Raw genomic sequence first — 23,804 nt, forward strand, 5'->3', positions numbered from 1 at the left:
AGGTGGGGATACGCTTGTTCTGCTGTGTGTGCGGCCCAACCTGTAGGTCTCTAGATGTCCCCAACACCGGAGGCTCGATTATGCCCCCCCGAGTACCCGCTGCGGTGCCCACCTCCACTCTCCTCACCTGCAGTATGTGGCTGTCTTGAAGGGTGGCTCCTCTTCGCGGTCCCGGCCCCACTGCGCCGCTCAGCACACCCACGCCGTTCAGCACACCCGGGTGCACCTCGATCCTCAGTGAGCCCCCGGATTGTCGCTGTGGTGTTTTCTAGCCGGCCTCAAGGATGTAGCTGGGCGGGCAGAGGCCCCCAAGTCGGTGCAGGCCAGCGCGGGATGGCAGCCGCGCCGTCCGTCTCAGGCTAGGCCCGCTCCCGCTCTGCAGGGGCGCGCCTGTTAGGCCGCCCCGAAAGGCCCAAAGCCGGGGAGTCAATTTTCGCGACTCCCGGCCGGCTCGCGCCCCACTGCCGGGTGTGCACGCCAAGCTGGGCCGCGGCGTCAACGGCAGCAGTGCGGACTCCTCCTGGTAGGCTCCCCAGGCAACCAGCAGGTCCCGCCGAAGGCCGGAGCGACGAACACTGGGCCGCCTACAGGGTCGGAGCGGCCGCCATTATGCGGTCGCGGTTGTTTGATCGCGGCGTCCGGAGCCTTGCACTTGGCACCCAAAGCAGGCAAACGGATTCTGGGGTCCCAGCGAGGCTCCGAGGTCGTTCTCCACTGGTTTCGTGCCGCAGGGAGATCAGGCGGTGCAGAAAGGTGCTATTAGGCGGGATCTGGCAGGGAGCCTCAAAGACCTGCGTCCGATCACGCCGCCATCTTGGACACGCCCCCGCCACTTTTTAAACATTCACTTACTCACATTCCTCACCACATACTCACACCAAACCCTCATATGCACCACGCATAGTCAAAATATTAGTGCTCCCGCGTAGTCGTAGGTCGCAGCACGCCGCATCCCGTAGAGGGGTGCGAAGATCCCAATGATGAAGCATGACACCAAGGGTCTTTTTGGTGTGTGAGGGGTATTTTAAAAACGATGTGCTCCCCCACCACTGTAGGGAACACATCACCTAATCCGGTGGGTTCTTGTTTATTTATACTGTCTGGGAGAAGGAATCCACCTCTACCTCTCTCTCTCCCCCTCCTTGTTTTTTATAGCTATGGACTATAGACACTCTCTCCAACTGCCACGCCTAGCACAAGCTATTTGGAAATGGGCCATACATCAAAAAATGTATCTCCAAGCAGAACATCTTCCGGGAATAAACAATCAAATTGCAAACCTTCTCAGCAGCAAATTCACGAGTGGGAACTTCATCCCCAGATTCTTCTTCCCTACTTTCAGGAATAGGGATTTCCTCACATAGACCTGTTCGCCACAGCTCAAAACGCAAAATGCCCAAGCTTCGCCTCCAGTTTCCCACACCTGCTCTTCAAAGGCAATGCCCTGTGAATGAACTTGTCAGAAATATTTGCCTATGCTTTTCCGCCTCTCCCACTCTTTCCACTGGTAATAAAGAATCTGACAATCATCCCTCAAACTCCTTCTCATAGCTCCCACATGGGCACGTCAACCTTGGTTTACCACCCTGTCCGAGCTCTCAGTAGTTCCATACCAAAAGCTGCATCTCAACTCAAGTCTCCTCACTTAGAGCCATGAAGAAATCAGGCATCCAAATCCCAAGGAACTCAACCTAGCGATTTAACTCCTGAAGTCATAGTTTGGTTATTTGCAATTGCCACCAGATTGTATGAATATCCTAAAGGAGGCTAGGAAACCTACTTACTAGGGCATGTTTTACAGCAAAGTGGAAACGATTTGTTATAAATGAAATGAAATTAGGATTTACAACGCGTGCTAATACCAGAAGGTGCCTAGGCAGTGTAACAACAGTATCGATCCCTTTGATGCTTCAGTGCAAAACATCATCTGTTCTCCAGTAATAGGGTGTCTTTCATAGATTCACATGCTTGAATAATTCCCCGTCGTCGAAGTGGGAATCCCACGGCACATAAAATAGTAGTAATATATATACATAAAATATATCATATATATACATAAATAAATATATATGTAATAAGAATAATGAAAAACTTAAAAACTTTAAAGTACCATATAACAACATTGGCCCATAGAAGCATAAAGGGAGAGTTCACTTTAGTAACATATCCATGTCATTATAATAGTCCACATGCCAGCCAATCAGGCTGTAGCACCCTCTAGAACCTTCTCCTCAGAAGCTCAAGCCCTCAGATTTTCTACCGCATGTCGTGTGAAGGGAGTCTCCCTGAGCTCTGCTCAGTTTTCTTCAACTAAAAGCTTTCAGAACTTCAAGACCATGTCATCTACAAAGAAATCTTTATTCAGGCCATGTTCTGCCTATGGAAAACATCGTCTTTTCTCTGAGGACCCTTATAGAAAATGCATCTACTTTGCTTTTGCTCTCTCACCTGAGGCGTAAAGCCGGGGGAATCTTTCTTTACCTGCCACATTCCTGAAGCTACAGCACGTCTTTGATTTAAGAACGACGTACATTTTAAAAATTGTATAATATTTTAATTGGTGTTTTTTAACTGATGTTACCTCGTGGGTGAGATTGCTTTGCCTCGAGGTCCCACGCTTAGTTGCCCGGCACAGCGCGCTGCATTCAGGCGCCCTGACCCTCCGCAGTCGCCATCTTGGAGAGGGAAGGTCAGCGCTGCAGTTGCTAGAACCCTCCCGCCCTCCCAGGATACTTAAGGCAGGGTAGAGGTGTGCGCAAGTAATTTGCTTTTGCTCTCTCCCCTGAGGCGGAAAGCCGGGGGAATCTTTCTTTACCTACCACATTCCTGAAGCTACAGCCCGTCTTTGATTTAAGAACGACGTACATTTTAAAATTGTATAATATTTTAATTGGTGTTTTTTAACTGATGTTACCTCGTGGGTGAGATTGCTTTGCCTCGAGGTCCCACGCTTAGTTGCCCGGCACAGCGCACTGCATTCAGGCGCCCTGACCTCACCTGACCCTCCGCAGTCGCCATCTTGGAGAGGGAAGGTCAGCGCTGCAGTTGCTAGAACCCTCCCGCCCTCCCAGGATACTTAAGGCAGGGTAGAGGTGTGCGCAAGTAATTTGCTTTTGCTCTCTCCCCTGAGGCGGAAAGCCGGGGGAATCTTTCTTTACCTACCTGCCACATTCCTGAAGCTACAGCACGTCTTTGATTTAAGAACGACGTACATTTTAAAAATTGTATAATATTTTAATTGGTGTTTTTTAACTGATGTTACCTCGTGGGTGAGATTGCTTCGCCTCGAGGTCCCACGCTTAGTTGCCCAGCACAGCGCACTGCATTCAGGCGCCCTGACCTTACCTGACCCTCCGCAGTCGCCATCTTGGAGAGGGAAGGTCAGCGCTGCAGTTGCTAGAACCCTCCCACCCTCCTCTGCCCAACCACGAATAAAGCTATGGGATCATCCCGTCCGCGCAGCGGGCGGGCGCAGCGGGCGCGCTAAAGGCAAGCCCGTCTGCGCCCGTCCGCGCAAGGACCGGGCCGAGGGCCACGACCCCTGGACCAAGCCCTAAAGATCCCCATAGGGTTTACTCAGATGCTACTTTGCGCAATCTCAGACCGCCGGTGAACCAGGCTTGTACCTTACTTGACCTCTGTAACACGGTAAATAAAGTTGAAAGGTGTTGTCCTCACTGTCAGTTCAAGATATCAAATAACGGTGAGAGGAACCTCAGAAAACGAAATAGTAAAGTCAAGAATGTTGCCATGGCCCTCATCAATGCACGATCCCTATGTAAACATAGCCAGGAAATCGCCGACTTAATAATGGATTTTCAGCTAGATATACTCTTTATCACAGAGACATGGACAGACGATTCGTCCGACCCGGACGTAGTCATTGCCACACCTATTGGTTATAAATCCTACAGACAAGATAGACCCAGAAAGAAAGGTAGCGGGATCGCCATTATAGCCAGAGAAAATCTTGAGGTTACAGGTATTCAAACACCGGACATCTCGTGCGAGGCTCTGATGTTTGTAATTAAACTTAGCCCGCATTTTAACTTCAAAGGGCTACCTCTATATCGGCCCCCAGGAGCCAAGACAGGCTTCTTAACCAGTTTGAGTACAATTTTAGAATCTCTGGCCTTAGCGGATTCTATCACAGTGTTAGGTGACATGAATTTTCATTTAGAGGATAATAACCATAAAGAGACACGGGCCCTCATCTCTGATATGGAAACCCTGGGGCTCCAACAATTGGTCACATCAGCCACTCATCGAGCGGGACACATTCTAGACGGCATATTTTCCAGTGTCCAGGGGCTCCAGGTATCGGATATTTTACCTATGCCATGGACAGACCACTACGCGGTTTTCTGTACCTTGGCTATAAATAAAATCCCAGCAAAAGTCACCACCCACCCTGAGTCAGTTTCTTTTAAAGCATGGCATAATATCAACCAGTCAGATTTAACAAACCAGCTGGACAATACTCGCCCGCTAATCACGTCTAACTCGAATATGGCCACTCAACTATTCCAGGATTGGTTGGGATATGCCATGAATCTTTTGGCTCCCATCAAGACAATATCTAAGAATAGATCTATCCCAACTGCACCATGGTATACGGACGAACTAAAACATCAAAAACAACAGAACAGACACTGGGAAAGACAATGGAGAAAGACTTACAGCCCAGCGAGCAAGACTCGATATAAAGACGCATTGGCGGTATACAAAACCATGATTATTAAGGCGAAAAAATCCTTCTACTTGACTCAAATTGAGCAGGCAAAGAACTCCAGCAAAACACTTTATGACATTACTAAATCTCTCTCAGGCAACACCCCTGACCTGACTCCACCCCCTTCCCAAGACATGTGCGACGCTCTAGCCAACTTTTTCTTTTCTAAGGTTGATGACATTTATCAAGCCTTCACTGCTAAAACCACCCATGCCAAGGCTACTACCGTTATTCCTGAGGTCCCAAAATCCCTCTTAGCACCATCTTTCACTGGCTTCACTCCACTAACCGAAGACCATATATCAAACATCGTTGCGACAGTTAAAACTGGATCCATGCTGGATCCTTGCCCGCTGTCGGCTCTTTTACCAGTGATGGACTCGATTATACCAGTTTTGACGCAAGTATGCAATTCCATCCTGCTTTCAGGGACATACCCCCATAATTTAAAAACTACACTGCTCAAACCACTTTTAAAGAAACCTGGCGCCGATAAGACAGAGTTAAAAAACTATCGGCCAATTGCCAGCCTTCCGTTCATAGCCAAAGTGGTGGAAAAAGCCATGAATATACAGTTATCCGAGTATATAGAGACACACAGACTGCTAGATGACACTCAGTACGGTTTTCGGAAATATCATGGGACCGAGACCGCCCTCATTAAAGCATCTGATGATGTCAGATCAATAAGAGATCAGGGTGGGACAGCAGTCCTGGTATTGCTGGACCTTTCGGCGGCCTTCGACACGGTCGACCACAGTATTCTGGTCGACCGTGTCGGGAAGATGGGCATCTCCTCCACGGCAAGAGATCTCCTCGCCTCCTTTCTTACTGATAGAACGCAGGCCGTCACTCTTGGCCCCTACCAATCTGCCAAGTTGACACAACCGTGTGGGGTACCTCAAGGCTCATCCCTGAGTCTGACACTGTTTAATATCTATGTGTCGGACCTGGCCAATGTCATCAAGGCACATGGGATGAGCCTAACCTCACGCGGATGACACACAACTGGTCATGGCCATAAGAGGTGACGGAGGGGAGGTCCCCCAACGTTTCCAAAAAGGACTGATAGAGATAGGTGAGTGGATGGCCGTAAATTGCCTGAAACTCAACTCAGAAAAAACTGAGGTTATGATTTTTGGACAACTTTCACCGGATTGGCCCTCTTCTTGGTGGCCCCAAACGTTTGGTGCCCCTCCTAAACCTGTGACTAAAGTAAGAAACCTGGGAGTTATTTTTGACGACCGTCTAAATTTCATGGATCATGCCAATAAAGTTGCTTCCACAGCCCACTACAAACTGCGCATGATTCGGAAAATAAGCCCTTACCTCCCAACAACTGCTATCAAAACATTGGTGAGTTTGTTGGTCCTCACATCACTGGACTATTGTAATGGGCTCTTCCTAAATTCCCAAGTTAGTCATAAAAAAATGCAGACAATACAAAATGCGGCAGCCCGCTTGCTCTTTGGAATTCCAAAGTTTGCACCCATATCAGACGCAATAACAAGACTGCACTGGCTGACGATTCAGAACAGAACCAGATTCGAATCACAGTGTATAGTTTATAAGGCACTAAATAGACACGGTCCGCATTTAACAGACCAGCTGCGTCTTTATCAACCATCTCGTCATCTTCGATCCTCCAACAGCAACCAATTGACGGTGCCTCGCACCAGGACAGTCGCCTGGGGAGATCGTCGTTTTGTGGTAGCAGCTTCCAAACTCTGGAACACCCTGCCTCAGGACATAAGAGCATGTCCTACATTGCTCCAATTTCGCAAAAAACTGAAGACATGGCTGTTTACCAAATAAGTTTCATTTTTGGGGCACTGGGTTAGAGCATTTAAGCTTAGTATCACCTGCAGCTTGCAAATTAATCAGCGCCAAGACACCTTCGGGTATATGCTGCGCTTTATAAGTGTCAATAAATAAATAAATAAATAAATCTACTGCTTGTACCCGGACCATGAGGTGAGGAGTTGCACATTTTGCAGGACATTTTCATCGAAGACTTTAAAAGATAGAGAGGCCCGTCTCCTTCTGTGGCTACAGAGGTTGAAGACCTCAGACAACCCTTTGTCTGATCTAGAGAGTGTGTCTTCTCGCCAATCTAAGACCTCTCTAAAGCGTGGGTCTGAGTCTAACATTCCTTCTCCTTTTCTTAAGAAGAAGAAGCTCGTGGACACTCCTAAGTCCGTCTCCCCACGGGATCTGCCGGCCTCTACGCCTGCGGGACCTAGTTCTCTGGTGTCTCAGATCCATTCCGTGCCCTCGTCCTCTAAAACAAGTGCCAGCTCATCGATGTGCCCATCGACGACAACGAGTTCGTCGACATTCTGCCAACTACGACGACGAACAGTGCTCTGTCGTCGACGACTACTTCGTCAACAATGGTCCAGGAGGTCCGGCCTATCTCTTCCATTATTAAGATCTCATCGACGGCGAAGAAATCTGTCCCGTCGACGACTCATTCCAAACGCCATTGGTCGACGAAGGCTTTTTCGACGTGTCACATCTCGTCGACGCCATCTCTTTCGCCGATGGCGGCCTAGTCGAAGACCACTACCTCGTCGACAGCTTCTTTGTCGACGGTAACTCCGTCGACGTTAAAAATTTCGTCGACGGCAGCACCGTCACTGTCGACACCGGTGTCCTCGTCGACGAAAACATCAGCTTTGTCGTCGGAAGCCAAACCTTCATCATCGACGCCGGGAACATCTTCTGCAAAGCCCTCGATGACGTCGATGGCTTTGTCGACGGGCCCGTCGACTGCACCATTTTCGCTGGCAACTGCAACCGCCTTCACAGGGTAACGGCTACTACTGTTAAGCGTCCAGCTCCTTTGGATTTGAGCCCTTTGCAACATCGCTCAGGTCCAGCGGCTCAACTGTTTGCGTCTGAAGAAGTTGGGTGATTCAGATGGCTCCTATGCAGACGATACCTTTCGGGCTGCCAGTAGCCCGTCGGAGCTACATATTAAATATCAGGACTATGATGACGATGGTGACCGAGAGTCCCACATCTCAGTTAATGATGACACGCATGATGTTGACCAGGATGTTCCTATGGCGCAGTTACCATTGTCTTTGATCTCCAATCTACAACACATGCTAGATGATTACAATCGTCGTTTCCCACCTTCTTCGCAGGCCTCTCCACCACCTCCTTCAACACAGGCGTCTGTTCAAGTTGCACCAGCCCGATCACCTGTTCCACAATATCCTGTAGATGTGGATACTGACAATCATACAGATACAGACCCGAATGATGACGCTGCCCTGGCAGACTGGGACAATTACCAGGCTCAAACACCGTCCCCTCCTCCTGCTTCTCCTCTGGCATCACCTCCAGTGGACATTGGGAGTTTCCACCTTTTGATGGCGAGGGCAGCCAAGCGTTTCCACTTGCCTAGGGTCGTCAGGCAAGAAGATTTTAAAGATCAGCCTTTGAAGCAGGTGAACACCATTCCAATCATTGAATTCATTTGGAAAGAAGGACTTAAACTCATGGAATGGCCTAATTCTGTTCCGGCCGTACTCCCACACATTGAAAAATAGTATAAGGCGCCTGGGGATTCTCCTGCCTGCTTAGTTTGTCAGCCAAAGCTTGACTCTGTCATTACGCAGGCTGCCCAAAAGAGGTCACGGAATCCGGCTTCTTCTTTAACATCGAAGCCGGACCCGGAAGGCATCCGTCTAGACGCCATCGGCAAGAAATTCTCCATGATGGCTGCGACAACTGTACGGGCTGCAAATTCTTTATCCATCCTCGGCTGTTACGACTGACAAATGTGGTTGGAAATCGCTGCTTTAGTCAGAAATTGCTGCTTTAGTCGACCCAATTCCTGAATCCTCCAGAGCGGAAGCACAAAAGATCCTGCAGGAAGATGAAAGAATTTCATCTGAAATTATCGACAGTGCAGTTGATATTTCCTCGACTGGCTTCCCGCAATTAGCAGGTGCTGCAGTCTTACGGAGGCAAGGCTGGCTTAAGTCTACGTCTTTTCGACCGGAGGTGCAAGCAAAAATACTCGACTTGCCCTTCGATGGAGAGTCCCTATTTGGCAAGCATGTGGACGCCGCCTTGGAATCCATCAAAAAGGATACAGACAATGCTCGCGCCCTAAGTTCTCTTCAATACCGGAGGCGACCATTTCGTGGAGCACGTGGTAAGGGCACATCCTCCAATTTTGGTGGCTCCTCCCAATACCGCTCCTATGGTGACAACAGGCAGCGTTATTCCAACCAATCTCAGTCTCGACAGACGGATTCCAGGCCATACAGGAGAAAATCCTCTTACATAGGAGGTAACTCCTCCAACAAAAAATGACTTTCACAACAAGTCTTTTCCTACTCCGCAAATTGGAGGTCGAATCTCCCGAAAATTTTTCAATTGGTCACAAATAACTTCCGAACGTTGGGTTTTGATGTAATTTCAAGAGGCCACGCCCTAGAATTTCTCAAGTTTCCACCCAACCGCCCACCAACTGGTCCCCCTCCAGCACACTTAAAGGAACTGTTTGCACAAGTTGCAGTCATGATTCAAAAAGGCGCAGTCGAAGTGGTTCCTCGATTACAGCAAAGGACGGGCTTTTACTGCCGATTTTTTCACATCAAAAAGAAATTGGGAGAGTGGCGCCCGATATTAGACCTCCGAGCCCTCAACAAGTACATCAAGTCCCAGACATTTCGAATGCTGACTTTGCTGGAAATCTTACAGTTCCTAAACCCCGAGGAGTTCCTCTCCACAATCGACCTCCAAGATGCCTACTTTCATGTGCCAATCCACCACGGACAAAAAAAGTACCTGCGTTTCAGAGTAGGGAAGAAACACTTCCAGTTCAAGGTTCTGCCTTTCGGCCTTCGTTCTGCTCTGAGGGTCTTCACAAAGATCATGGCTCCGGTAGCAGCTTATCTGCGCCTACGGGGCATACAAATTTACCCCCTACTTAGACGATTGCCTGATAAAGGCCCCATCCTTTCTCGCTGCATAACAGCACACTCAGACTTGCCTCTCGGTCTTCAAGACTTTGGGTCTTTCCGTCAATCACGAGAAGTCGCATGTATTTCCGGCTCAACAAAGACTTTTTCTGGGGGCTTTCATAGACACGAACCTGGCAAAGGTGTTTGTTTCCCAGGAGCGCCAGGCTCGCATTTCGAAACTAGTGGCTCTTCTGCGCTCAAAAACATCTGTTTCTGTCCGCATATTGAAATCCTTTCTGGGCATGGCGTCGTCCTGCATACCATTGATCCCCAACTGCAGGTTGCACATGAGAGTAATCCAAGAAGAATTGGACAAACAAAGGCGTCAAGTCTCAGGCACATTCAACGACAGAGTCTCGCTGACTCCTCGCCTTCAGGGAGCTTTGAAATGGTGGGCTCACCCTCCCAACGTCGCAGCAGAGCGCATGTTTCCGGAGAACGCCCCCACGCGACCCTTACGACGGACACTTCCTTGGAGGGCTGGGGCGCACACCTCTTAGGGTTGTCCGTCAATGGCAAATGGACTGCGGACCAATGCAGATGGCACATCAATCGTCTGGAGCTCTTGGCCATCTTTCTCGCCCTGAAGTCCTTCCGTCTGCTGGTGGAAGCAGAGTTTCTTTTGGTGTGTACGGACAACACCACAGGTATGCACTACCTCAACAAGGGGGTACAAAATCTCTTCTGCTCTCCAGACAGGCACAGCAGATCTGGCAATGGGCGCTACAGCATTGCGTCCATTTAACTGCAGTCCACGTGCCGGGCATCTCCAACGCCCTCGCAGACTCTCTGAGCAGATCTGCCACGGTCAATCACGAGTAGGAACTCCATCAGCCAACTCTCGACTATGTCTTTCGCATGTGGGGCCATCCGGATCTCGATCTGTTTGCGACACCACTCAATCGCAAAAGCCCACGTTACGCAAGTTGGCATCCCCACAGAGGATCGAGCGGGAATGCATTTTTGATCAACTGGTCGAGAGAATTCGCATACGCTTTTCCGCCGATCCCCCTTGTTCCTCGTCTCCTACACAGGATGAGAGCACAACCATGTTGCATCCTGTTGATTGCGCCCAGGTGGCTGCGTCGACCATGGTTCACGGATCTTCTTCTGCTTTCCCAGTGCGATCCGAGTCCTCTTCGCCCCCTGCCTCACCTTCTCACCATGAACCACGGACAGATCTGCCATCCAGACCCAGCATCTCTCCAGCTTCACGCTTGGAACCTGAGCACCATGAGTTTGCACATCTAAATATTGCTCCTGACTGTAGAGAGGTTCTTGCTCATGCGTGTGCTCCTTCGACAATTAAAACCTATAAATTGAAATGGAAACGATTTTGTGTTTGGTGCCACTCAGAAAACATTGAACCTCTGCCCACCACCCCTGAGCAAATCCTGCCTTTCTTCCTCCTTTTGGCAAAGTCGGGACTTTCGCATTCCACTCTCAAAGTTTTCCTGGCCATGCTTTCCCGCTTTCGCTATGATGCCAGTTCTTTAAAGGCCTGTTCCGGATGTTTCCACCTATTCGGCGTCCACCACCTGCATGGCGTCTGAATCTTGTCTTAGCCAAGCTTCTCAAGCCTCTATCCGAACCAATCCACTCAGCGGATTTGAAATTCCTTACTTGGAAAGTTTCCCTCCTCCTCGCACTTACATCCTCCCGGCGGGTGAGCGACATCCAAGCTTTCACCATTCAGCCACCTTTTCTTCAATTCTCAAAGGACGCTGTTGTACTTCGTACAAACCCTAAATTTATACCAAAGGTTGCGTTTGACTTCCACCTTAACAAACCTGTCATTCTCAAGATTTTTTTCACTTTCCCTCAGTCTCACGCAGAGCGTACTCTTCATTCCCTTAACCTGAAGTGATGCCTCAAATTCTACATCCAACGCACTGCTGTCTTTCGAAGGTCCGACCAACTCTTTGTGGCCTATGGGCGGATAAGCAAGGAACATCCGGTCACTAAACAGACCGTCACTCGCTGGATTTCTTCTGCCATCTCCTTCTGCCATCAACGAGCTGGCAAGCTTCTTTCTGCACACTTAACGAGAGCAGTTGCATCCTCTACCGCCCTTTTTGCTGGAGTGCCTCTACATCAGATCTGCAGGGCGGCAACGTGGTCCAGCAGGCACACGTTCACGAGGCACTACTGTCTGGAGACAGCTAACGCTGTAGACACTGCTGTGGGTCATGCGGTGCTACGAAATCTCTTCAGATAAAGGTGAGCCTCTGTTGCTTCCCGCCTCCTGTCATAAAAGGTTTTTCTTGTGCTATCTGCAATGTTAATATGTGCATTTATTTGATTGTATTTGTTCTTTATTGCCTTTTATGACTTTATTTATGTTGGCTTACTGCTTTCTATTGTTATTCAAGCATGTGAATCTATGAAAGACACCCTAATACTGGAGAAGAACAAAAGTTACTTACCTGTAAACTGTGGTTCTCCAGTATTGGTGTCTGTCATAGATTCAAATGCGACCCACTCTTCCTCCCCTCAGAGGCTGTCTTCTCCTCGTGCACTCTTGGTCACTCTTGTGCTACGAAAATCTGAGGGCTTGAGCTTCTGAGGAGAAGGTTCTAGAGGGTGCTACAGCCTGATTGGCTGGAATGACTATTATAATGACATGGATATGTTACTAAAGTGAACTCTCCCTTTATGCTTCTGTGGGCCAATGTTGTTCTATGGTACTTTAAAGTTTTTACGTTTTTTATTATTCTTATTATATATATTTATGTATATATATGATATATTTTATGTGTATATATATATATTACTACTATTTTATGTAGCGTGGGACTCCCACTTCGACGACTGGGAATTATTCAAGCATGTGAATCTATGAAAGACACCAATACTGGAGAACCACAGTTTAAAGGTAAGTAACTTTTGTTCTTATCTCTTACACTTACAGCAATCTGGATTAGCCTGCACACCCATTTTATTGCATTGAGCAGCAGTAGCTGCATACTTGCAAAACAGATAACACGTATCTCTATTCAGAGTACCAGTGATTAAAGACTTTATGGAAGGACTAAAAAGAGTAATACCACCAAGAGCTCCACCTGCACCAGTATGGACCTTGAACATCGTCCTTACGAGGCTAATGGGTCCACCTTTTGAACCAGTACACAAGTGTCAACTACAATTTATCTCATGGAAGTTTGCTTTTCTTATTGCAATTACTTCCTTAAGGAGAGTTGGTGAACTCCAGGCACTAACTATACAAGAGCCTTTCTTTCAACTTGACAAAGTGGTTCTTCGAACCAATCCCAAATTTCTTCCTGAAGTGGTTCCTGCTTTTCACATCAATCAATCAGTTGAGTTACCCTGGTTCTTTCTTCAACCTGATTATGTAGCAGAACGAGCTCTACACATACTAGATGTTAGAAGAGCTCTACTATATTATGTGGAAAGAACAAAAGATATTCGTAAGACAAAACAGCTCTTTCTTTGTTGCTTTTTCTCCACCACACAAAGGCAATCACATTTCTAAATCAGGCATTGCAAGATAGATCGTGAAATGCATTCAAACATGTTATTTGAAAGCAAAAAGAACCTTTCAATACCCCCTAGAGCGCATTCGACCCATAAAATGGGGCTGCTATGGCTTTCTTAGGGAATATTCCCCTAGCTGACATCTGGTAGGCAGCAACATGGTGTACACTGCACACATTCACCAAACACTATTGTGTAGATGTGTTAACGAAGCAACAAGCTAATGTAGGCCAGGCAGTACTTAAAACACTTTTTCAAACAACTGCAACAGCCACAGGTTAGCCACCACTTTGGGGGTTTACTGCTGTATAGTCTATGCAAAGCTTGTGATCCACAGCTCACATGCTTCAAACGGATAATGTTACTTACCCAGTAAGCATCTGTTCTTGGCATGTAGAGATGTAGATTCACATGCATCCACTCACCTCCCCAGGTACCAATACCTGTTGCAGTTTTCTAACTTTGCATACATATGCATGGACATCTCTATTATACCTTTACTAACTCCATTCTCGCCCTCTGCAGGAAAAGAATCTAACAATGGAGTTGATTGCCCATGCGCACCATCACTGAAAAAAGTCCCCTACCTCGTAACTAGAAAGACTTCTTCGAAGGTGAACAACTTGCAAACGTCCGGACCCTACACTGGATGGCAGGAGTATGCAAAGCATGTGAATCTACAGCTTTACGTGCCAAGAACAGATGCTTACTGGGTAAGTAACATTATCCTTTCTCTGATAATACTTTTCACACCAAAAAACCTTGTAATTTGAGAGAAATATTTAGTTGAGGGATTTGGGTGAGCCAGATAAGAGATGAAGGGCTTGATGTGTTTTAAAGAGCCATTGCTAATCATATTTCAAATTAGTCATTTGAAGTATCTTTATAGGAACTACCCGCACTGGCAGTATCTTATTACATGCGGTACATTATAACACCATGCTGCATATGCTGTTGGAAAGCAAGTGATTTATTTGCTTCACAAGGCCAGAATGTTTCCAAAATACATAGATTGCAGGAGTTTTTAAATGGGTGTAGTAGTATGGCCAACAAAGATAGAACATGGATGTTGAGCACATTGTAAGTTCTAGAAATCTTAAGATAATGGAAGATATCTATCACATTATGGTAGTGGCTCATTGGGATTTAGCAACAAAATGGAGTGACTGTGTCCTACCAGATAGTGACATGGGCATATGGCATAGACCGAAGTAAGAAAGTAATAAAGTAATTGATGTAATTTTGGAATGTTTGCAAAAGTTCCAGAAGATTTGCGGACTAGAATAATTATGCTTTAAAGTAGGTTACCTAACACATTAGATTTTCTTGCACAAAGGTTAATCATATTAAACTATTCTCCAGCAACTTGCATGTCTACCCTGAACTTGCCATGACCTGCCTGTAAATGTATGCATTAATTGCAGAGGTACATCAACTCGGAATGGTTATTGAAATCTCTGATTTGAATGTGTTTTCTACTATTTATACAGAATATATATTCCAGGAACAACTTGAGAAACAACAAGGAAGGTACAGCAATTCTCATTTATTTATTTTTCATAATACTGCACGCTCAATTATTCTGTTTTATAGATTTGATTGCCGTTGCCTTCCATGTGCTCTTAAGAATTATAATCCTTCATCTTCACACTTGCTGAAAGAAATGTAATGCATAGATTGAGCTCAACTGGTACAGTTTATAATTATTTAAACATACTCCACAAGTGTTTTGAAATGTAGTTTGACTTCATAGAATTATATCTTTGCAGAATTATAGAACCATAATAATGCATAACAGTTTTACAAACTCTTCAAATATATCCATAGACGTATCTGTGAAAGCATGTATACAACATTAAATGCTATTTCACATTAACCTTGTTCCCTGAGGGGAGATGTTTGAACCTTTTCTGCAAGCACATGACAATTAAGGCCTTCGGTGTTTTATCCTTGGACAGCAATGTTGTTTCTACATCGGTCCCGAAAGGGCTTAAGATACTATTGTGCAGTGCTGTGCTTCTTTTCTTTCTGACTGCTGTGGGCCTTCTGAAACATTACTGGAATCGGAAAACCCCCACAACGTCATTATTGGAAGCCTGCGTCCCCGGCATAAGCAATTCATGATTTGAACCTCAAAACGATATAAAAAATAAGTATATACCAAACAAATGCTTACATTTTTAGTTTAATTCACAATTTAATATATGAAAATATTTCACATTTTCAATTAGATTGTTTATTGGTATATAGTTTATTAAAGTTAATAATGTTTAATTTAGTAAAACAATTGCTGACACCCTTAGTAGACCTTGTATTCCCCCAGAGTTCCTCGGTCCAGAGATTAAGAACCACTGGTGCGGTGGTGTCTGTATATCATCCTTATTCGGTTTTAGATTTTAAAACCATGAAACCACAAAAGACTTGTGGTGGTCGATTTGTTTGTATTCCACTGCTCAGTAGTAGGTGAAGGGTCAACAAATACTCGGTATGAAAAAGTAGCTCTAGGTACTGTATATACTACTCAAACAAAATAAGGTCTATATACAGTACTGGCAGGTGAGCAGGGTCTGGATGGGTGCTCTGCCACCTTCAAACTCAAAATGGTTTATTTTGTCTTGCTCGAACACTGCCTTCCTCCTTGCAATTGCCCTTGATTGCTGGAATTTCATGCATGTTTTTTATACCTTGAGAACATAGCCAAAGAGAATGAAGCGCTTTACAAGTAAAAGGTATTGATAAAGTACAAATGGAATAACAATTTAGAGTAGTTCAAATAATTACTAAATTCAGAAAGGGGAAAGAATATTAAACATGGAATATGTCTCTTAAAAGCATTTGCTTGAAAAATATGCAAAGAAAACCACCAAAGTGAACTAATTACGGCCAGTCAGTACTGCATTAATAAAGAAGAATGAATCCTGTGTAAAAGAAGGTCAAATCCATTTGAAACAATCGGTTTAAGACACAAGAGATGGAGTGAAGAGGGTAGAAAAGGAACCTATGGGGCCAGAGTAGAAGTGTGTTTGGTAAAGGACCATCTAAAGTCTTACTTGATCGATTTTATGGACATGGCAAAACTGAGCCATTTTTTTTTTTTTGTAAAGCTTCATATTCTTGCTGCTTTGGTTCTGCACTAGATAGACAGTTGCCCTCACAATCTCAATCAGGTTGCAAGGAGTAGCTGAATGAATAACCTTGTGAGTCCAACATCCGGTTTCAGTCTACAGTGAAACGATTAGAGGGTTTCACCCTAAAAATAGTCCTGTGAAATATAATAAACAATAATCACATTTACCCTTGTTTTGCAAATTAGATTTATATTTTTCATGGAGTCCGGAAGTGGAAGTAAAAAGAATTCAATCAACTTCACTTTATCCTCCAAGTAATTAGCAATATTTTCTAATTTAATAGTTTTCTGGCTGTTTGAGGTTGTTTAGTGATACTTTTTATTGCAGTGTTAGCAGCAAATATGACCCAGTTTTAGAACTCCTAAACCCTGTGGCAACGTGCAGGTTTAGCTACTTTACCAACTTGATAGGGTTATCTGACAGACTTTAACTCAGGAACTTCCGACACGTTACTTGAGGGTGGTGCATATAGGGCAACAGTCAGTCCAGTGAGTCTACCTTATTATTAATATTACCTAGGCGGAACTCAGAGTTTTATTCGCTGAATTCAGCAGAGTTCCCCAAAGAGTCTGAGATTCTGCAGAACTCCACAAACAGGCGGAAGAATGCTTGTTGTTCATGCTACTATTTCAAGTCCATAGCACATTCCACTCTGAACAATTAGCAAAACTGCACAGCGAGGTCCGCATTGGCGAAGCCATTTTGTTTTACTTGATTTCTGTTATCTGCATGGTGCTGGGCCTCATTTTTGTATCAATTTTAAATGTTATCTAATCCTCTCCCCATACTACTAATCCACCCCTTCTTTACTTTTTTTTAATCATTGTGCGTTTTTGTGTATATAACGTTTTAGTCTATTAGCTTTTCTATCTTTTTGTACTTTTTTTGCTCTCTTTTTTACTTCCTTTAGTTCTTCTTTTCTGCTTCTTTTTCTTCCTAATTTATTTCCACCTCAGTGGCATGTTGGAGGAGCAACAGGCATCCAGCTTGATAAATTTACTCTTGCATGTACACCATCTCTACAGGCGATAGCAGCCCAGCTACGGTTTCACCATATGGAGGCCATCCAGACAGAATATTATTGGCTGGTAGCTCTGGAGTTGGAGTGGGAGACATCTGCCCCAACCCCAGATCCTCCAGCCAACCGCCAGTGCCTCCATCTCAGCCACTACATTGACAGCTGGGATCCTGCCACCCCTGCTGAACCCCTCTCCTACCCAGGTCGCTTCCAACGCTGCAAGCTTAGTGAGCAGACTCTGGTTCGCCAGAAGGTGGTAAGCTTTCGCGCCTGCATTTATGATGCCCTTCTTTATTTTTTTGCTTTGGTGGGGGGGGAAAGTTTGTTGTGGGAAGGGAGGGAATTGGGAAGTGAATGGGAAGTTTGTCTTTGCTGTAGACATTCTTTTGGACACTGAGTACAGAGTATTAATTGTTTGGCGAGAGGGGTGGGTCAGGGGTGGGTCTGTTGTGGGTGGAGAGGGTGGATTTTTATTATTGTTAAGAAAAAATAAAGGGAAATTATTCTGTTACTTGATGCCTGAAATCTTTTTATTGCCTTCCTTTGCACTGCTGCCTTTTAGCGCAAACTTTGTTTATAAAAATCTGCTGATCAAAGTGTATACCAATTAGTTCTACCCGTGTCCTACTACCCTCCTTAACTATAATGACCACTAAGGTGGTATGCCATTGTCCATGCCTATATATATTGTCTACAACAACCTAGATACACATCTTAGTCTTCAGTAGAAGTTAGTTACTAATTAAACTAGCTCACTTAAACCATAGTTTGCCTGACTAGATGAAGTGATGGCTGCTACCTCTTGCAATCTTCCAAAACATTACTGCAGGGTTTCCCAAGGTGTCTTAACCACTTGGATGCTGAGCCTGTGCTTGTGCTCCAATGTAATTTCCATTGAAGTCAATGGAAACTCCATGACGAGCTGAGCTCGTCATGAGCGTCGAAGGGGTTAATAGGTGGTGGTAGTAGTAGCAGGATAGCCCGCTATCAGGGAAGACCTCGCAAGCGAGGTCCCACTCCCACCTAGGTGAACTCAAACTGTAGGATTGATTAGAAGGATTATCCATCACAGACAATTAAATTCAAAGAAAACAGTTAGTGGGTTATATTTATACCTTTACAAAAACGGAGACCTGATTACCACCATTACACAAGGACCTGATATTGTAACAAAAACTAGTTATAGTAACGTCTTCTGAGCAATGGAGAGCTAGTTTTTAATTAAAACTAAACTCACGAAATCCTTGAGTATGAAGAAGTGGACTCAGGAGTGGACAAAGTTAAGCGTTTACGCTACACAAGGCCTAAATGATGATGTTGATGAATGATGTTATATATCTAAATTATGGATCCCTTGTGTGCGTGGGTGAGTAAGTGAGGCTGGTGTGGGCTATTGCTCGAGTAATAGAAGATCCTGAAGCCAGTTGGTGTCTCTTTCACCTCATCTGCCCCACCAAGTGTGATCCTTTTACGGTGTAAATTTAGTCTCACCTCAATAAATCACACAGCCTGGGGAAGAGGATTAGGGGTTTGATGGATAGGAATGGTGAGTTAGGGAAAGGTGTGACAGACGATCATCACACAACAACAACATTCATCAGGGTGATGAGCAGTTAATCAAATCTGTTGTGAAAGGAATGACAGTTCAATTAAATGCATTGCAAACACTCCCTAAGCCCCTGATACCCAAGTTATTATATACATAAATGTTCTGTCATCTAGGTTGGAAAAATAAAAATTATGGAGGAATGACCCCACACAGTTCTCAAAATTATGATAGTTTAAAAAAAAAATAATGTATTTATATGGCAAAATGGGCAGTGCATTTAATTCAGAATGTTCGACCTGGGTGCCGGTCAGAACCGATCCAGTAAGGTATGTAGGAGTGTTATGGAGCTTTTGTGCAAGAGAAGAGAAGGCCTGCAGATTGTAAAGCAGAAACTATATTGCACAGTTCGGGAGAAGGACAAGAAGGTAAGCTTCACGAGGAGTGTACCAAGACTCGGAGGCAGAGCAAAAGCATAGGCTTCTGCAATCTTGTATTACTCCAGTTGGAACTTTCATAGATTCACATGCTTGAATCATTCCCCATCGTCGAGATGAAAGTCTCCGGTGTATCAAAAAAGCAATGCTTAAATCAATACAAAGCAGAAAGAAAGGCCCAGGCCCATTTCAGTTTTGTAACCAATAACACATTTTGTAAAAGAGACCAAAAATAATCATTGAAACAATCTGACCTAAAGGACCGTGAGGGACACCTTTTGACATGGCTTAAAAAGCTAAAGGCCAGAAAGGAGGTGATTTCTAGTGACAGTGATGAGGCATCCTTTTCCTCATCCAGAAGGTTCCATAAAAAATCATAACCACATACTTACTCTTCTGAGGAGCCTCCAGGAAAAAAACCTTAAAAAGACCACTCAAGGGTCTCACGGGAGCAGTCCCTCAAAATCTCCTTAGAGACATGAAAAGGAGAGCAAGGGACATGCTTCGGGGGATAAAACTGCAAAAAAGCCGAGTTCTGAGCTGCCTAAGACACCCCGCTCAGATCAGGCACTTCAAAAAGCCTTCTTCAGTGCCTCCCGAGGTAAAAATGGCGACGAAATCCTCATCGTCCATGGGACCATCGACGAAGAAACCATTGATATCGTTATCAACGAATGTTGAGATTCGCCTGCTGCCAATGAATTTTTTAGCATCCACAGCAGAGTTAGGAGCTCCGTCAACGAGGTCACCATCGATGAAGATCTGGTCACCGTCTACGACAATTTCTATGCCGGTATCATCGACGATGGTGTCGATGACTATTACGGTGTCGACGGCGCTGACGGCAGAGTCTACGACTATGACAATAACCACATCGTCGACAACAGTTAGACCATCGCTGATTGTTTCCAGGTTACTGCAGATGGCTGCAACTTCGACGACTGTGTTGTCGGCTGTCTCGTCGACTAGGGAAAAAAAACCCGGACTGTCGGAAAGTGCCAGAAAAAGGAGAATTACACCTGAAATACATCTCCTAGAAAAATTATGCATCTTATGCCATTTCATCTGCTAGAAGAGCAGGATTCTGATGAAGAAGATGAAGGACCTTATGGTTATGCAAGTAGTCCATCTCAGCTGCATGTAAAGTGTCAGGTGGATGATTTTGATAAGGCGAATATCAATTCCGTCCTCAGGAACAATACCGCCAGAGTTATCAGGGGAAAGTGGTCTGCATGCCGTCCTCATTGTTGACGGACCTACAAATTATGTTGGCTGACTACAGAAAGAGATTTCCATCTACTCATGTATCTCAATAGATGCCGTCAGCAGTACCTCGCCCACGATCTATACCACCTACCACTATGAAATGCCAAGCTGTGCTGGCGGAACCCTTGCAGAGGTCGCCTCCACCAACCTTTCAACAGGATCATGTTACTACAGATGACTACTAAAACGAGGGAGAAATTCCAGTATCCTAATAGAGAATGGGATGACTACCTCATTCCTACGCCCTCTTCTCCCTTTTCGGTACCGGTTGACTCACCACCAGAGGATATTGGTGGATTTCATAATTTAAAGGAAAGAGCTGCAAAAAAATGTGACCTATTTATGCCAGCGACACAGTGTTTTTTATATGATTTTAAGGAGCCATATAGGAAGTTGGTGCTGGCCATCCGATAATAAGTCACATCACGTTTCGGAGGAAGGCCTTAAGGTCATGAAGACACCAGCGACTGTAACACCAGTACTCTCCGGGTTGGAAAATAAATACAAGGCCCCAGGGGACGCTCCAACCTGTTTGGTGGGCATCTCAAACCGGATTTGGTTATTTCCAAGGCAGCTCAACAGAAATCCCCAAATCCATTGGCACCCATTACAACACTACTGGATAGAGAAGGCAGAGGCCTAGATAATGCTGGTAAGCGTTTCTCCTCAATGTCAGCTCTGTTGGTCATAGCGGCTAAGGCCCTTGCCTTTTTTGGCAGGTATGATAGGCAGATGTGGTGTGATCTTGCTCAGTATATGGATTAGCTTCGTGAAGAAAGTAGACAAGATGTAAAAAAAAATCTCCAGGAGGGGTAGAGAGCTTCTGCAGAAGAAATAGATTGCGCGATGGAAATCGCAACTACAGCTTTCAGATAACTGGGGGTTGCAGCAGTTTTGCACCGACAAGGATGGCTTCGAGTAACATAATTTAGACCGGAGGTCCAAAATAAGATCCTGGACCTTCCTTTCAATGGAGAGGCTTTATTTGGAAAGCATGTAGATGATGCGCTGCAGGATATCTAGAAGGATACCAATATAACGAAGGCTCTAGGGACACTACAATATCAGAAGGTGCCCTTTCGGGGAGGAAGAGGGCTTCCATCCTACCGAGAAGGTTGCCAACCGTACAGATACACCTCTTAAGCTACATCTTCCCAACCATACTGTCAGCAGTATGTTAAATGACCGCAACACTCGGGGGCATACTCTAGATCTACCCCCAGAAGAAAAACAGGTAGTCGGGGGGGGAAAAGACACCTCAAGACGTCAATGACGTGCTTCAGGCTCCGGCTATGTCTATTCCTTCCTTCTCAGAAGTTCCCCTGGGAGGATACATTTCTTTTCATCTTTCCCAGTGACAGAAAATAACCACAGACTGATGGGTCCTCAATTTAATACAATTTGCCCATACATTGGAGTTTCTTCAGATTCCTCCTTGTACTGCTCCGGGATGCCAAGAATTCCAACATCTATACCTCATGCACTTGGAGATTTTTACAATGCTCCGAAAAGAAGCAATAGAACCGGTGCCAATCTCCAAGTAGGGAAGGGGTTTTATTTCCGTTTCTTTCTGGTTGTTTCGTCAATGGTGTCCTATCCTGGATCTGGGAACTCTAAATAGTTATCTCAAATAGTCCTTCCAGATGGTTTCCCTTCAGGACATTCTGCTACTCCTAAACCCAGGGGATCATATGACCACCCTAGACTTACAAGATGCATATCTTCACTTCCCCATCCATGTGTCCCACAGGCAGTACCTTTGTCGTAGCCGGAAGCCCTTACCAGTTCAAGGTGCTGCAGTTCGGCCTCAAGTCCGTCCCAAGGATTTTTACAAAACGTCTGGCTCCAGTGGCAGCTGTTCTGAGGAAACAAAGGCATCCGGTATTCCGGTACCTGGATGATCAAAGCACCTTCACACGCAGCTGATCAGTCGTCCACGGTGGATATGCACACTTTTTGCTGAATTATGCTTGACTCTGAACAGGGATCAGCTCTTCATCCTTTCTAGAGCATTACGTTCTTGGGGGCAAATCTGGATACCACGATAAACATGGCTTTTCCTTATTTCGAGAGACAGCATAAGCTAATCTCTCGGTCCCAAGCATTCGCAAGAAGAGAGTCCCTTTCAGTACGCCGCTACAAGTCACTCCTGGGTACAATGTCTTCATGCATCCATCTCATCCCTTTTTGCCGGTTAAGAATGCACCCATTGCAGGAGGCACTGTATCGGCAATGGCGTCAAACTGTGGGAACCTTCGAGGATGTCATCACAATCACACCAGGTATGATGCAGGCTGTGTCTTGGTGGACCCAACATCAAAATATTTCAGGCGCCCTTTCTTTTCGCACCATGCTGGCTCCACAAGTCATCACCACCGATGTTTCCCAGGAAGGTTGGGGGGGCCTTCCTTCAAGACCTTCAGGTCAGTGGGCATTGGCAGAGTCAAGACCAACAACTTCACATCAATTGATTGGAACTCAGAGCAGTGAGATTAGCATTGCTGGCTTTTCTTCAGAGGATAAAGAACTCTGCTGTGTTGATCAGGACAGACAACACAACAGCATTGCATTATCTCAACAAGCAAGGAGAGACAAGATCTCTCCCCCTGTCTCAAGAGGCCCAGAAAATCTGCAAAGGGGCAGTTCAGAATGGAATCTTGCTAAAAGCAGAACACCTTCCGGGGGATCAAAATGTCAAGACAGACACGTTAAGCAGACTCAAGTCAACCTGCCACGAATGGGAGATGACTCAGAAAACCCTAGACAGGGTCTTTCTAAAGTGGGGCAAGCTAACACTAGACCTATTTGCGACAGCTCAGAACAGGAAATGCTGCTTCTTTGTAAGATGGCATCCCCAAAAGGGATCCTGGGGGAATGCGTTTTTGATGGCATGGTCAGTAATCTCTGCCTACGCCTTTAAGCCGATTCCCCTACTACCATGTCTTCTCGCGAAGATCAAGAGAGCCTTGCAGAATGATCCTGATAGCTCCATGGTGGCCCAGACAACACTGGTTCACAGAGCTTCTCCTTCTTTCGGAAACAGCCGATTCTCCTTCAGCCCATTCCATCTCTTGACGATGTCGCGGGGACAAGTGCTTCATTCAGACCCCAAGTCTCTACGTTTAGCAGCATAACGACTTAACACTGTGAATTTCAACATCTAATACTACCATCTGAATGCAGGAGTATTATCTCAA

At 45.5% G+C, this 23,804-nt stretch overlaps 1 protein-coding gene across 4 annotated transcripts in view; it reads left to right on the forward strand.

The window, feature by feature from the left end:
• The window catches only part of TDRD12 (tudor domain containing 12), a 3,388,409-nt gene that overhangs the window by 969,154 nt on the left and 2,395,451 nt on the right, over nt 1-23,804 (forward strand). For all 4 annotated transcript variants that reach the window (XM_078668261.1, XM_078668260.1, XM_078668262.1 and 1 more), the window contains one exon: nt 14,703-14,742. In XM_078668261.1, coding sequence (XP_078524387.1) covers nt 14,703-14,742 — 40 coding nt within the window. The remainder of the gene's footprint in view (nt 1-14,702; nt 14,743-23,804) is intronic.

This window comes from Lissotriton helveticus, chromosome 12, assembly GCF_964261635.1.
Source record: "Lissotriton helveticus chromosome 12, aLisHel1.1, whole genome shotgun sequence".
NCBI lineage: Eukaryota > Metazoa > Chordata > Amphibia > Caudata > Salamandridae > Lissotriton > Lissotriton helveticus.